The sequence below is a fragment of the Colossoma macropomum genome, unplaced genomic scaffold (assembly GCF_904425465.1).
Source record: "Colossoma macropomum unplaced genomic scaffold, Colossoma_macropomum, whole genome shotgun sequence".
In the NCBI taxonomy this organism is placed as follows: domain Eukaryota; kingdom Metazoa; phylum Chordata; class Actinopteri; order Characiformes; family Serrasalmidae; genus Colossoma; species Colossoma macropomum.
This window is the reverse complement of record NW_023494801.1, coordinates 5,941,520-5,957,374: the sequence shown is the minus strand read 5'-3', so window position 1 is coordinate 5,957,374 and position 15,855 is coordinate 5,941,520. Positions and strand designations below refer to the sequence as shown.

Sequence of the window (15,855 nt, the reverse complement as noted above, 5' to 3'; positions counted from 1 at the left end):
TCTGATTGAACTGGACACCTGCCATCCTTTCTTTGCTGCAAGTTCATTAATACTTGGGCTCAGTTTCTGAGCTGCTGAGCTGACCGTAGGTGTTTATGTTGGTTGAACTGCAGCTGAAATCAGGCTAGAGCGTTTGGTGATATGACTGGTGTGGAACTGGTGTAGAATTGTGTGAAACTGAGGTGTAACTGCTGTCCCATAGACTGTTGCTGGGGTAGGAGAGTCAGAGTGCACAGAACGTTGCAGTGCATTGTGAAACAGGCTAATATTAATAAAAAATTAAAATTATTCAATGAGCCGGAGAGGACTGTGTCGTGGGCCTGATTTGGCCCACGGGCCTTGTGTTTGACACATGGGTATTAGAGGTTCAAGTCAAATTTTTAACTTGGCCATGTTTCTTTTTTATCTCCTTAAATGACTTTTATTACACACTTCTACAACTTAAAGGTGCGTACTATGTAAGCATTCAGTTAAAATAAAAAAAGACCATAGAATATGATGCGTGTGCTGCTGTGAGTCACCCTGTAAAGCCTTAATTTATCATTTTAAAAGTTAAAGACCTATTTGTTTAATTTAGAGGTTCAGGTTTTGTGGAAATTTTTCGGACCACGTGAAACGCCTTTTACGTATTAATGTCATATGCACAGGCTCAAAAAGAAGGCCCGACTCAATGTTTAGGTCTCAAAAATGCAAAATCAACATACTGATAAGGATATTATGACAGGAGTAAATCATTCTTTGACATCCTCAGAACCCCCAACCTTTACCAGGTTTAGACAGGCTTCTCTCTGAATACTCATTCAGTGCGCTTGCAGTCATCATATTCATCTACTCAGGTAAGGGGCCCGAAGCACAACCCATGTTACAAAATGTTTTTCTGCATGTTGGGCGCAATAACACATTTCCACCAGAGAGGTCTCCAAATCCCCAAAACGTACACAGTGTAGCTTTAATAACTCAGCTAGTTTGCACTGCCGTCTATGTAGTCACTGAATAATGAGCCTGGAATTGTGTTATAAAATCTTCTTTTACGGTACATAAAATCTAAAACAAAAAACCAAGACAGATTTCAAAGTAACTTATAAATTTATTTTCCATACACATACCTACTTGCTTTTACATACATGTCTAAGTTCCATAGCATTTCAGTCTTCTGCCGAGAGCTCTCTTCATAAAGTGGGCTTGAATGGCATGGGATGAATATGATGGCAGTGTATATTAGAGAAATAATACAAATAACGATGTTGTGACATCCAGAAGATCCAGAAGACTGCACAATATACATGTAGAATGTACATGGTATTTTACAAAAAGGGCTTTGAAATGTTTCCATTTACAGAATCATTATTACACTTAATAATTCACACTTTTAAAGTGACTCTATTATTAAACCACCCTTCGTCATCTGATTCAGCATTTCTGTATTTGGCACATATACTGTAAAATGGGAAGACTTCTGTGTTACAGATGAATTAAGAACCCAACGGAAATATCATTATACGTAATATCAGACAAATGAACACACGCAGCTACGACGTTTTAATACGGGCCATTTTTGGTTTCAACTACAGCACTGTGCAAAAGTCTTAGGCACCCAAGAAAATTGTTTAGAACAGTTTATTTAGGCAGTAAGTATGTTTTTGCTATTAAACATTAGAATAATTACAAATAAGCATAAATACATTAAAATGTAACAAGTTTTTTTTTTAAAGATATTATGTTGGTTAGAATAAATCAGTTAAAGGAACACAGGTTTGGTTCGCTGCACTCCAGCCACTGTATTGATTTGTTGAAATGGCTAAATTAACGCGCATCAAATCACAATGTATTGTTTTGTTTATTATTTGTATTCATTCTAATGTTAGTGTTTTTAAACTAATAAATACTTACTGCCCAGATAAACAGCTTTACACCAGTTTCTCAGATGCACAGTACCGTATTTTGAAGGCATTCAGGAATGTCTAACTTCAGCCAGGAGAGTTTTATCAGCTTTATATACTGCATGTAATGAAGCCACGTAATTTCAGATGAATAGAAGTAGTTTTGCTAATGCAGTGCTGTGCAAATGTCAGAGACCACCCTTCATTAATTGTATTATTTTATTATAGTTATGTATTTATTTTATGTATTTATTATTACCCATTTTTCAGGAGATATTTCTGAGAAGAACAGATATAAGATAATCCACTTGCATCAGGAAGAGGAAAGTCAAAGGAAAATAGTGGAAAAACATGAGTTTCTAAAGCTGGTGTTCAAAAAATCAATAGAAATTATAAAGAAAATGGGCCTCCTAACAACCACCTGGAACACCTGGTAGACACCAAAACTGCCCCCATCAGACAAACAGCACTCAAAGCTTTCATCTTTGAAAAAATCAAGGTCCACTCTTACTTCAGATCTGAAAACATCCATATGAATTTCTGTCCATCCTTCCACTGTGAGATGACAACTCAGAACAATGGACTGACCACCCCAGAGTCCAGACCTCAACATTACTGAATGTGTTTGGGATTATTTGGATCGTAAAGAAGTAGAACCAACTTCTAAGACTGAACTTTGGAGGTGTGGAAAATATCTCGGCAGATTTCTTTGAGAAACTGAACGTGAGTCTCCTGAAAAGAGCAGAAACTGTAATAAACGTAAAGAGTGGACACAATAAATACTGAAATGCGTGATATTATATTCGGATGAAGAAGATCCTGTGTAATTTTCTGTTAAATGCATGTTTTCTGTTTTCTTCCTGACGCTGAAAAATGAATAATGTATATTTAATGGCTGTTTTGACTGGAAATGAAATAAATGAAGGGTGGCCTCTGACTTTTGCACAGTACTGTGGAAAGCAGCCCATTCTATGCGACAAACTGTGAATCTTGACCAGAGATGTGGGAAGTGGGGGGTGCTGAGGGGGCTGCATCACCCCGATTTCAGGATTGCACTATTAAAAATATTACTATTAATAAATCTGAGCTTTATAATAATTTTAGATGGAGAGATGGAACTCCAGAACTAGAGAGCAGAGCGCTGATGGGCGTCACCGGTTTGATGTGTCAATTATACGTAAATATTGTCGCCTCTCGCCTCAACATAGCGCTGTATGACATGCTCAGTTTCAAAACCCTAAAAAACAAAAAGAATCAAATGACAAATGGCAAATCATATTGAATGACCTCATCAGTCACGTCAGACTGCTTAAAATTTCAGCACCCCCAACTTAAAACACCTTCCCACATCCCTGCTCTTGACTGTTTATCTGCAAATATGTGCACGGCTTCACGTTAAAGGAACTGAATGTAAACTGGAGATACATTTGCTTGAAGACTTTGTCATTGTTATTTATATGATAATTATAAGAATAAATGAATATTTCATTTTGCATCACCACCCAAGCTTGTTTGATCAGTGTGCACCTGATGTTTCACTGAGAAAATATTTGAAAAGATGGTTTAGAGCGTTTAAAGATATATGAACTTAGATGGTGCATTGGCTAATGGCCGGTTATTTAGTGGCAGAATCAGTTTTGTGAAGATTTTGAGATGTTATCATGATGATGAAATAAGTATAAATCAATAGCATCCTTAACCATGCATGTAAAGAGTGTTTTAATCCCATGTGTCACAGTGTGGAATTAGACAACAAGGCATTCAGCATGATAACAGTACTGAAGGCTTATGAATCTCCCAATAACAAACAGCAAACAAATGTTTCTTCAGGCAAGATTTGAGGAGGCAAATTCAGCTAGAGGAATGAGGGTTAATGTAATTAAGGATTACATCGATGATGTCCATCATATAAAATATATATATAGTAAAAAAAAAAAAGGTAACGTAATTGATAACATAGCAATAAATTAATATTGTAATAAACACAATAAATTATGATAATTGTCTGGCCATATGTGGTTAATACATCTTAGAAATAAGTATGAGGCCTATATGATCTAGCAATACAAGAATAATCTCTTATTATCATGCTTTCTTTAATGCTACAGAATCTAGAATGTGGATGAATGAGTTAGCGTTAGCATGCCTTCTCAAATCTTTCCTGAAGTGACCATGCTAAGTGCAAATATAACTTCAGGGCATTTTTTTTAGTCACTATGGCGGCTGTAGTTTGGTTTTACTCTTTATTTTAACAGACAAAAGGGACAAATGACAGCGGAACCCACTCTGGATTTTTGTAAACCCTTAAAAAAAAAGCCCTAAGAAGGAATCTCCCACGTTTCTTTGCTTCAAAAGTCTCTCTCTCCAGCTCAAATTTCACATTCAGTCTGTCGGTTTGTATGGTTACTTCTTTTGTTTTGTGTTGCAGAACGCTGCCATTGGACCTATTCCACAATTTAAGCAGACACTGAAATGAAGGATACCTGCCATTTAGCGCGACACTAGCTTTGAACGCTTACCTCTTACAAATAGTCATTTTTTTTTTTTGTGCTACATAGTTAGCAGCAGCCGAGCAGCTTACAGCTGGAAGAGAAGAGGATCCAGGCTAGAGATAGATTAGCTTAGCCAGTATGAGACTGCGGCGTAACAGAGGGCATTTGCTAGCCTGGCTACGGCTAAAAACGAACGGCAAGGCTAGCAAAGGTAACGAACAGGCTTGGAAAACAGCAGAGCATTGCAGATTACAGTAACAGGCTAACATCACAGTACACTACAGTATAGTTGAAGACGATATTATTGCAGGTTTTGTCAAAAGTGAAGGTCGTTCAGTGATGGAAAGACGCTGAAGACGACTGAATACTACCGGTTAACGTGTAACTCAACTGAAAGAACGATCTAGGCTTTCGTGCCTGAATGAACCAACTAAAAACGTTTCTCTTAGTTTTGTGTTATATTAAGTATATAAGGATGGCAAGAACTGTGTATGGTTGACAAGCTTGTGTACAGAGTCTACCACAATGTGAAGAACTAGAGCAATTGGCCATAAATGGTCTGAACTAGCAGCTTCGTTTCGCCCGAAATGCTGTCAGACTGAAAGACGGTATTGAAAGTGATGCAGCTATCTGAGGTTATTCTTCTTAGGCTGAGAATTCAAGCAGGCTTTAATAATCCTCAGTCCACTGATTCCTTTTAAACCAAGAAACCTGCTAGTTCAGACTATTCGACTGACCTCAAGTTCATGACCAGAAAGAGCATGTTTACCCTCGAGTTGGGTGAAGTTGCAGGACGATTCTGTGATATCATATCAAAAATGACATCAAAGAATCCTTTTCTGTGAGCAGAAACGGATCCAGATTGCCCACATTAGAGCCGCAGTCCTGAGCGAGGAGAGACGCGTTGTGGGTAGTAGCAGTAACAGCATTGCCAGGTGGAAGGGGTAAAGTCACACGACATCAATCTCCCTCTCTATACCCACGTATTTCAGGGCGTCAGCCTGGCTGTACCTAGGAAGGAACTGTGATACATCAGAGTACTTTCTACAACCTGCACAGAGGACAAATTCTATCATACACTACAGCAACAAGCCACAAAAGGTGGCATGTTACAGTGATTTTTATCACGATTAAACCCATCTAACCCATGATAAAATCACTGTAATGCACAGTCACAAGTAGCTTACTGCTTTTACAAACGGTGTACAGCATGAAATATGAGAAAATACACCATTTTCAATAAAGAATTAAAGTAATTATTAATAATAATTGAGATAAACAATAATTTTAACATGAAATGTAGTTCCTTAACAGTATGGTGTTGTTGTCAAGCAACTATAGACTGCTGAAAGAGAACAAGAATGCTCAGGCGACCATCATTGAATATTTCAGTTATATCTTTAACTTTTGTCTTATAATAATAAATAGATCATAATATAGCACTGCTTAATATAATATAATAATAAAAAGGTTCTTTTACCAATTTAAGGGTTCTCCCTAGAACCTTCACATTCGGTGGAGGTTCTTTCAAAAGGTTCTTTATACTCACACATCTCATTTACAAAAAAGATTCTCTAAGAACCACTTATTAAAAGTTTCTTTATTGAACCAAAACTGGTTCTTCTATGGCAATGAAGCCCGGAGCACACTGACCCAATGTTCTCCTACAAACACCGACAAACACAAAGGGGAGACTCTAGAATGGGAGACTCTAGATTGTTCTCCCACCATTCACACTGTTCTAGATTGTTCTACCCTCTTCATACTGTTCTAGCATGTTCTGATTCACACTGTTCAAGACTGCTCTCCTCAGTTCATATAGTGCTAGAATATTCCCCCTATGCACTGATCTTCACTGTAAAATGATTTTAATGTTTGAGTAACTTGGTAAATTAAGATAACTTGGTAACTTGAATTTTGAGTTCATTGAACTTAAACAGGATGTAAAACATGGATTGTTCTGTTAATTTACTATTAGAAGTTCAATTAACTCAAAATTTTAAGGCAAATGGTTCACTTACTTTTTTAAGTTAAAACACAATCTTTTTTTACAGAGTAGAACGTGGAGAATGTTCTCCACCATTCACATCGTTTTAAAATGTTCCCCCACTCTAGTATGTTCTTTTGCATCCATACTGTTCTGGAATGTTCTACATTTCATGTGGGTTCTTTTGGCTTATCAGTACTTATTTTGGAACAATATAAAGCCAAATCACAATCAGAATGGTGGCGTTATTTGTTAGGTGGGTCAGTGTGAAATGGTCTTTATGGTAGAAAAAATTTGGTCCTTACAAGCAAATGAATACCCAAGGCATACCTGTAATCAAAAAAGAGCTCCTCCCCTTGCTGTATGGCCCGTTTGGCAAAGATTCCGATACGGTGGTCCCCGTTCACCATCACAACTGTAACGCAGAGCAGTCACATCCCATCAAAACACGTCAAAACCTTGACATCATTCTCCCTTTTATAATCCTCAATTTACTCTTATGTGGAGAAAAAGATTAGCCTTTTAATAACACTACTTAATGCTACTGTCACATATCTTTTTATGTGTAATGAACGTAACTGAGCAAATCTGAAGGGTCATAGGTTTTTGCCCTTTTGAGCAAGAAAACTAATGGGAATAGACTTCACATGAATAGTGATGTGGTTTGTGCTCTGAAACTATCGTACATTGAACCATATTTTGCTTTGAATTTGAAATGTGTGCACATGAATGAAATATATCACATCTTTGTAATAGATTTGGCAAGAATCGTATTGATGTGATATATTTTATAAGTGTGGAACCAAAGTACACATTTGAATCAAGTAAATTCAGTGCAATTTTTAGTGTAGTGCATCCAACAATAAAGGCAGCATGGAGCTTCTTTTACACAGTGATAGGAAACACAGTAGCGCACAGCTCCAGATAAAGGGGCTCTGAATGCATTGCTGGTGAAGTGTAAGGTTTTGACTTCAGAAGCGAGACTTGCCTTTAGCATAACAGTTGGGATTGACAGAGTGGTTGGCGAAGCGAATCTTGTTCCCTTTTCTAGTGGCGTCCACAACGAAGTCTGTTTAAGGCAGAATCGGTTAAAACACAGGCAGCGTAAGACGTCTCTGAGTGGAGGGTTTGGTGGTGTGGATGATAAAATGAAGCCAAGCAAAGCACTTCTTAGCACGTAATGATATTTACCGTTGTTCAGGTTGAACAGGAAGCTGGACATATACTTGTCGTAGATCCGACCTCTTCTGTCTGCCTCATCCTGGGAAATAAGCTACACACATACACATACAGATCAATATTAATCATATTATGGAAAAATCCTCATCATTTTAACTTCTAATCCAGTGAGAATTAAAGATGTAAAACTCTGTTCATGTGGACTCGATCAGGTCTGGGCTGCACTTGCCTCTCCACAGTACTCTGAGATGAACTCGTTCTTCTGGACGGGTTCCTTGATGAATGTTCCCCAACCTGCTACATCAGACGGGGCCAGGAGGAGGTGCTAGAGAGGTCAGTGAACAGAGCTTTGAATTCTCTTTTATTACTATTAATATTATTAACTCTTAGAAGTCACAGTTATTGCTGTAAATAACAGAAGCATGTTGACATTAATTATTTCTCACTTGTGGCTCATTTAGACAAGCAGAGAACTTTGCAGAACATGTAGATTCTAAACTGTCAATCCATACCATATTTGTGTCTGTAAGCAGGAGGTAGTTATTTTAATATGATCTGAATTTGACAAAGTTATAGGTGCACGTTAACCTTAATTATGATTTTGTGACACTGAAACTGAAGTGCCGACTCTAACCTGTCGATACAGAATGTAATAGACTAATTTAATATGTTATTTACTATGTAATGAATTATATTATTATTAGTTGTGCCAAAGTTAACACATTAATAATTTCTTTAATGCAATAAATTATTAACATTTTTTACACTGTTAATGCATTTTCCTATCTTTCAGACCCTTCATCGTTTCATGAAGCTGAATGTAGCTTCCTGTTCGTCAGCTTCGTATTTGAATTTGCCGTTCCACCTTAAATGGAGTAGTTACATTGTGGCACTTGTACCATTTAAGGCAGAATGGCAAATTCAAATAAAAGGCCAACCTTGTTCTTGTTGTAGTTCCATACTAAACACCTTAAAGCCCAGCTGCTTGTGCGCTGTAACTTGACTTGAAGCTACTGTAGCCCTTGAATTTAGATACAGCTTTAAATGAAGAGTTCTGTTGATGGCCCTCTCGATAAACCAATTTGTTTATCAACGAGTGTGTTTACATGCCCTCAATAATCCGATCATAATCAGATTTCTGCAGCTATCTGATTATTCAAATGGTCATGTAAACAGCACGCTCTGATTTCTTAGATTGGAGTAAGGCCTAGAAATCTGATTGAGAAATCCGATAAAGAGAGCTGGATTTTAGCTCAGTGATCAGATTTATCAGCGCATGTAAACTCTTACTCTGATTTCTTTCAGATTTCTCAGTCTGTGCAGGTGTGCACGAGAACGGACCTGTGTCTGGAAATTAGCAAACAGCGTTGCCACAAGATGGCAGGAAAACTCTTAGAGCGACACTGAAACTGACTTTATGCTTGAATTGAAATTCTTCTTCCTCTAGATGATGTATTTTCATATTTTCAGGTAAAGTGGCAGATGTTTTAATAAAAAAGCCACAGCATGAAGTTTGAGCTTTACGTTACATTACGTCACGCCTCCTTCTGTAAGTTTATTGGCAGGTTGCAAAGCAGAAATCTGATCACTGACTGACTCACGTAGAACTGGAGTTTCACATTATCTGATTACGCAAGTAAATATATTCTGGTGAATCCACTCATTCAGCTATAACAAACAAACTGCTTTTGTAATATGTTATTAGTAATTACCTTTAAATAATATTGCAAAACCACAATAGCAGCTCTAGAGTTATTATTATTATTATTATTATTATTATTATTATTACTACTACAAACAATATAACATATAACGATGAAACATGTTTAATGTAACTAGTAAAGAGTGTGTTATTTATTTGTAATGCGTACCTTTTTCAGTCCTCTCTGGATGCTGCAGTTTTTGCAGGACACCTGTTTGCTGTCCCAGCGGTCTGAAGCTCCACAGGTCATGCAGAGGTCAGGGTCACACTCCCGTACTGCCAGGTAACACGGACACTGCTTGGTGTTACACTGAGTCTTACAGCGGCAGCCTGGGAACCGGTTCTGACCTACAGCGATAACAGCCGGGTTAGTTCAGCAAACTAGAGAGGCAGGAAGTGTTAGTGGAGCTGATTTACTCTGACAGCTTCTCTCTGGGCAAAACACATGGGGCCAGGCTGCCAACATCGATTAAGCCTAGCCTTGGACTAAATTACAATGTCAGTGTGGATTCTGCTAAGCCTTAGGCTTAGGTTTAATCCAGGTTTAGGAAACGGGTCCTTAATAAACATAGGGAATGAACTTGTCTGTGCATTGCTGCCCTCTAGTGGTGATGAACATCTCTGCATAGTGAAAAAAGAGGTGTGGCACAGCACTCTGCAGAAACATTTAACTCTGCTCAGTTTAGAAGCATTTTTGGCTCTTTTTGAACTCCAAGATTAAACCTAACACTGGAAAAGCCCCAAAGCTGCATACCAACTGACTGTACTACCTTACCTAGCCAAGACAAAATAAAAGATCACAATTTTCATGTTTTTGTATGTCTACCGAGAGAGAAAGAGAGAGAGGGGGGGGGGAGAGAGAGACAAGAAAGCAGCGAAAGAGGAAAGAAGCAAGAGAAAATAAGGAAAAACAGACAGAGTAAAAGAGGCTTTTTACAGACACCTGCTCTCATCTTACCTGGCTTTGTGAGAGAGAGCTTTCATTCCACAGAAAGAGAGACAGATAAAAAGCCTCTTTGGAAAACAAAAATAGCCCTTGGATACTTTCCCTAATGCAAAACAAAGAGGCTCTTTTGAGCATTAGTGTGTGTGTGTGTGTGTGTGTGGGGGGGGGGCTTGTGCATTTTCGGGACAAAAATAAAAGAGAGACTCACAGAGGCTAAAATGTCTGATTTTGTGATGCTCATTTCAACACGTCCTCTACAGAACCCAGTCTTAAATTGATGAAGGACTAACACAACAGATGAGCTACTGTCTCTGACTTTACATCTACAAGGTGGACCAACAAGGTCGAAAGTGTCTAACAGAGTAGACAGTCGTTGGACACAGTGTTTAAAAACTCCAGCAGCACTGCTGTGTCTGATCCACTCGCACCAGCTCAACACACACTAACACACCACCACCCCATCAGTGCAGTGCTGAGATCCACCACCCAAATAGTACCGGCTGTGTGGTGGTCCTGTGGGGGTCCTGACCATTGAAGAACAGGGTAAAAGGGGGCTAACAGAGCACAGAGACAGATGGACTACAGTCTGTAACTGTAGAACTACAAAGTGCACCTATATAGTAAGTGGAGCTGATAAAATGGACAATCAGTAAAGCTACAAGGAGTTGTGCTGGTTGGTGTACACACCTATATGAAAACAAGTGTGTCTGTGTGCATCACTCACACTCTTGATCACACTGGCAGAATTTCTCACAGAAGTTCTGGGTCATCACACACGGGCAGGAGCTGTCACACGGGTGCTCTGGATGGTCACATGGTTGGTAGTTGTACACCTGATTGGACGAATTATCTAAGGCAACAATAGCAAACAAAATGACAAGTGTAAAGAAAACTGAGGAACAAACTAAATCATGGCTTCACAAATGGGAGCAATCTTCGATATTCATGTGCTCAACGATCAAATGAATGACTGGATGGACAGACAGACAGACAGACAGACATACAGACAGAAAGATCTTTTCCCATATTCCTCACTATGTATTTCTGCATTTGTCCTCATATCTATTTATTTTAAAGGTACAACAAAAGGAGCTCACCTTTCTTCAGCTGGATTTTGGCCCATAACCTAAAGACCAGAGAGAGAGAGAGAGGGTCAGAATATTATTATTAACAATATTATTATATTATTTTTCATAACAACAGTTTTATATAGTTTAGAATTCACTGTACTGTATTATTCATATAGGACCTGGTTCAGACACAGGGTTATTATCTTTATATAGCATTTATTATTATCAAATAGCAATATTACTTTTCATAATTTATATTTTATATTTATAATTTATAATACAAAAGTATATAATATTAAAATGTATTCAGTCATGTAAAATTCATATAATAATGCAGTTAATGAAATATAAAATGTATTGTTATTGTTGTTGATGTAGTACTGATGAACTGTAACAGTTCAGAAGTTGACAGAAGAAAAGAGTCGTCCATTTTACCGATTCTTTCTTTTCTTCTTCTGAGGTGAGATCCCTCCATCCTCCAGAGGAACACGATGAATAAGAACCTCCTTCTTGGCAAACTCATACACCTGACACACACACACACACACACACACACACACACACACACATGTGAGAGAGGACACAGAAGAACAAAAACATGTAAGATTTCATTTCACCACAACAACGTCAAACACCCACTCAGGCTGCGTCAGTCTGCTGATCTAGCAGGAACAAGTGTCAGTGCTCTTTAATCAGGACTGTTAGCTATCAGGACACACACAACAACACACACACACACACACACACTCACACACACACACACACACACACACACACACACACACACTCAATAAAACACACACATACAGCAAAACACACACATACAAGAAATGTGACAGATCATGACATACACACACAATAAAACACACACACACTCAATAAAACACACACACAACAAAACACACACATACAAGAAATGTGACAAATCATGATACACAACAAAACACACACACACACAATAAAACACACGCACACAACATACAAATACCATAAATGTGACAAATGATGACATACAACATAACACAGTCACAACATACACACACAAAATACACACACACACACACACACACACACACACACTAGCAAACACACACTCCCACACACACACACACACACACACACACGACAAAACATGCACATGCAACAAAACACACAAGCAAACACACTCTCTCTCACACACACACACACACACACACACACACACACACACACACACACACACACACACACACACAACTAAAATAAATGACACTCTCCAGAATCAAATCTGGACTGTTTCCTAAATGAAAAAGCACATGGAGTGATTTGAGGTCAGCGCTGTTGCAGTTGGCCAAACCACAGGCTTTCTGAGAAAAACACACACACACACACACACACACACACACACACACACACACACACACACACACACACCTCACACAGACAGAGAGATATAAAGAGCTGTTTGAAGCTGTTATTATGTTGTTATTATACTGGATCAACTGTCCTACACTCTACAGTCTCATTCTGACTGGACACTGTGACTACCTTACTATTCTCTTTGCAACAGTGGAGCTGAAGTCAGGGGAGTACAGTAGTGATATGATGGCTCTGGAGGGAACGTATAGTTCTATAAATGGTTAACATAACTAGATAACTGGGTAACTAGTTTGTTTTCTTGTAACTGTGAGTGACAAGTGACTTTATGTTCACTGTGAAACAGATTCTTTGTTTAGTATTTCTCAGAAAGAAGATTCCACAGCCCCACCCTCTTGTTTTTATTGGCTGATGCTTCTCAGGTTCACCTAGATGCATTCGGTGCGAAGCGAAAGTTAAACTGTCTTTGCCATTCAAAAGATTTTACACTTATTTGGTGTTACTGTGTCTTTAGACTGCATCTAAGCACACAGAGGACATATAATATACATTCACAAAACAAAACAAAACCTTTTTTTCCAGGTATGTCACCACATTTCTATTTGATTTTATTATAATACATCATAATTGATTTTAACATTCCAAAATTAAATGCAGTTGAATCACCACAGATTTATGCATCAACTATAACGTCCATGCAGCCTGCTAGGCCACCTCTGGCCGGTAGGAAGGGCTGGAGAGCCATGACTTGAGTAATGAGGGCTGAGTGGTAGCAGCTGTAGGCACCCTACTTAAGAGGTGCTCACACGCTGATCAGCAGTTAGTCTTGAATTCAGGCTGCTACGAGCACGTTACTCTGACTCAGCCGGTAATCTCAGTATCTGTCTCGAGTTTCGAGTCTTTGCTTTTCTCTATTTGTTCTCCAGCATAAGTATTGCGTCTCAATCTCCGAGTTTAGGAGGAGGCGAGGAGGATTTATAAGCAGGGAGTTTTTTGGTTTCGGTTTCAGGGAGCTCTTAGTTTGGTTCAACCTTTTAAGTCTTTAGTTAGCATGGCCATTATGCCCCTTCAGTGGGACGCTGCATAGCATGTTAGTACTGTAACAACGCAGTGTTTGAGGGTTTGATCTCCCCGGTGACCTGTTACTTTCCTTATTTACCACATTCCCTTTTTAATTCATCCTTTGTCTAGTTTGTTTTCCCAGCTCTTAGCCCCTTTTCATTTCTTTTCTGAGTTGCACCTTTATCCCTGCTCTCAGCTGCTCTGCACTGAAGACCATCCTTTAGTGTCCGCCAGGTGGCTCGTCCCATGGCTTGTTTGTTATCTAAATTAGCCACATAGCTCCAGTTCTAAACTAAAGAAGCAAAATTTGGACCAAACATGTCTTGGCTGATGGACTACATCTGGAGTGGAAAATTAATATATAGGAGTGTGTAATAAAAGTTTGGACCTGTTGGCCATTTAAGGGGTTAACTGTATATGAATCAATCCAAATCTTGCTGCTGTAAACAGAGCTGGCCCTAGCCTTTTGAAAAACCTAAGCAGGATTTGTTTGGGGTCCCCATTTTGCCAGCTGATTTTCTATAAAATTAAAGTCTAATTTAAATTACCATTTAAATTACAGATAATCTCTTAAGCTTAGTTTAATCTAACCCTGGTGGGTGTAGCCACAGTGTTGGTTTTTTACTGTTAGAAATGCTAACAGTCCCAATCCCTTTTCACCCCTACCACTTAGCCCTTAGCCCTCCATGTTGCGCATTCACATTTAGGGGTAGGGTGTCCCTATTTGTGTTGAGATAGAGGGGTAGGGTGAAGTATTAGGGCTACATGGCCCTCCAAACTGAGGTTTTTCAGAGCTTCACTCCGAACAGAGTGTTGTGAGGAAAAAAGAAAAACTGGCAAGACGGCTGAGCAAGAGACCAAAGAAACCCACAAATGTGAGAATTTTCTCCGTTAACAAATTACGATAACCATCGTATTATCTTAGTTTAATGTTGTTTCAGTGTATTATGGTCCTTTTCTTCAGAACAACCATAAAAAAATCACTACTAGTATGCTAATGTATCAGTAGCTAAATTTCCCGTTCCACCTTAAATAGTCCAGCAGTTCTGACGCCTGAAGCACCAGAATGTAACTGCTGCTCCATTTAAGGTGGAACGAGAAAGCTGGTGAATATCTGACTTCAGCTTCGTATCACTGAAGAATTAGGGGAGGGTGATAATAAATAATTGCCCCCTCTCTTTCAAAGCATATGATGCCCTAAATGTAACTAAAGACCCGCAGTGAGGAGCTGAACTTTACCCTCCTCTGCTGTCACTGCAGACTGGCAGGGTCGCCTATAGAGCGCCACCAGTAGCTGTTAATGAAGTAATGCTCTTTTTATTTGAGGGTCCCATTTCGTAGGGAAGATTTCAACCGCTACCCCTTGTAACTCCGTTCCAAGGGGCAAGATGACAAAAACAAGGGGTAGGGGTAAAAATAAAAAACGGGATTGGGCCTCGTTATCTGCTGTATTTTCTGTGGTTATGTGTACGCTGCTGGAGTGCGTGCCTGTTTGTGGGTGTACCTGTTTGCAGGTCTTGGTGCCTATGAGTCGTGCTATAGAGCAGAAGTTGTTGTAGTACGTGCCGTGTAGGACCCTGAAAAGGCTCTCGTCTGCGCCGCTCCACTGCAGAGGAGGCTGACTATCCTCCACCTGCTCATCACTCTGTTTCAGTTTGGTGGGGGTGGGACACTGAGAGTTACCCTCTAACACACATGCAGGTGGGCACACACGCAAAACAACAGAGACAGAAAAAGAAAGAGAGAAATGTAAATTGTCTTCAAATATAAACCCCAGCAAAACTGCTGTGCCTGATACACACGTACCAGCACCACATGCACTACCATGTCAGTGTCACTGCAGTGCTGAGAATGGACCAGCGTCCAAAAGATATTTGCTCAGTGGGGGTCCTATGGTGGTCCCTATGCACTGATGGATGGGGTGGGGGGGGGGTGATAAATTGTCTAGCCACAGATGGGCTTCAATTTCTAACTGTGAACCTACAAAGTGTATCTACACTCACTGTTTATTTTATCAGCTCCACTTATCATTTAATTGCACTTTGTAGTTCTACAATTACAGACTGTAGTCCATCTGTTTCTCTGCATACTTTGTTCAGGCTGTTCTTCAATGGTCAGGACCCCCACAGGACCACCACAGAGCAGGTTTTTTTGGGTGGTGGATCATTCTGTCACTGTAGG

The 15,855-nt window shown here is 39.3% G+C and overlaps 1 protein-coding gene across 4 annotated transcripts in view; it reads right to left on the bottom strand.

Annotated features, from left to right (window-relative positions):
- Window positions 1–1,067: 1,067 nt before the first annotated feature.
- ezh1 (enhancer of zeste 1 polycomb repressive complex 2 subunit) overlaps window positions 1,068–15,855 on the bottom strand; it is a 38,199-nt gene continuing 23,411 nt past the window's right edge. For 3 of the 4 annotated variants that reach the window (XM_036589187.1, XM_036589189.1, XM_036589188.1), the window contains exons 11-20: window positions 15,179–15,360; window positions 11,692–11,783; window positions 11,284–11,312; window positions 10,911–11,036; window positions 9,410–9,588; window positions 7,768–7,863; window positions 7,551–7,632; window positions 7,348–7,428; window positions 6,690–6,774; window positions 1,068–5,383 (exon numbers count right to left, since the gene is read on the bottom strand). In XM_036589187.1, coding sequence (XP_036445080.1) covers window positions 5,323–5,383; window positions 6,690–6,774; window positions 7,348–7,428; window positions 7,551–7,632; window positions 7,768–7,863; window positions 9,410–9,588; window positions 10,911–11,036; window positions 11,284–11,312; window positions 11,692–11,783; window positions 15,179–15,360 — 1,013 coding nt within the window. In that variant the 3' untranslated portion in view covers window positions 1,068–5,322. Of the gene's footprint in view, window positions 5,395–6,689; window positions 6,775–7,347; window positions 7,429–7,550; window positions 7,633–7,767; window positions 7,864–9,409; window positions 9,589–10,910; window positions 11,037–11,283; window positions 11,313–11,691; window positions 11,784–15,178; window positions 15,361–15,855 lie in introns of all 4 variants that reach the window. The other variant, XM_036589190.1, reaches the window with a different exon arrangement.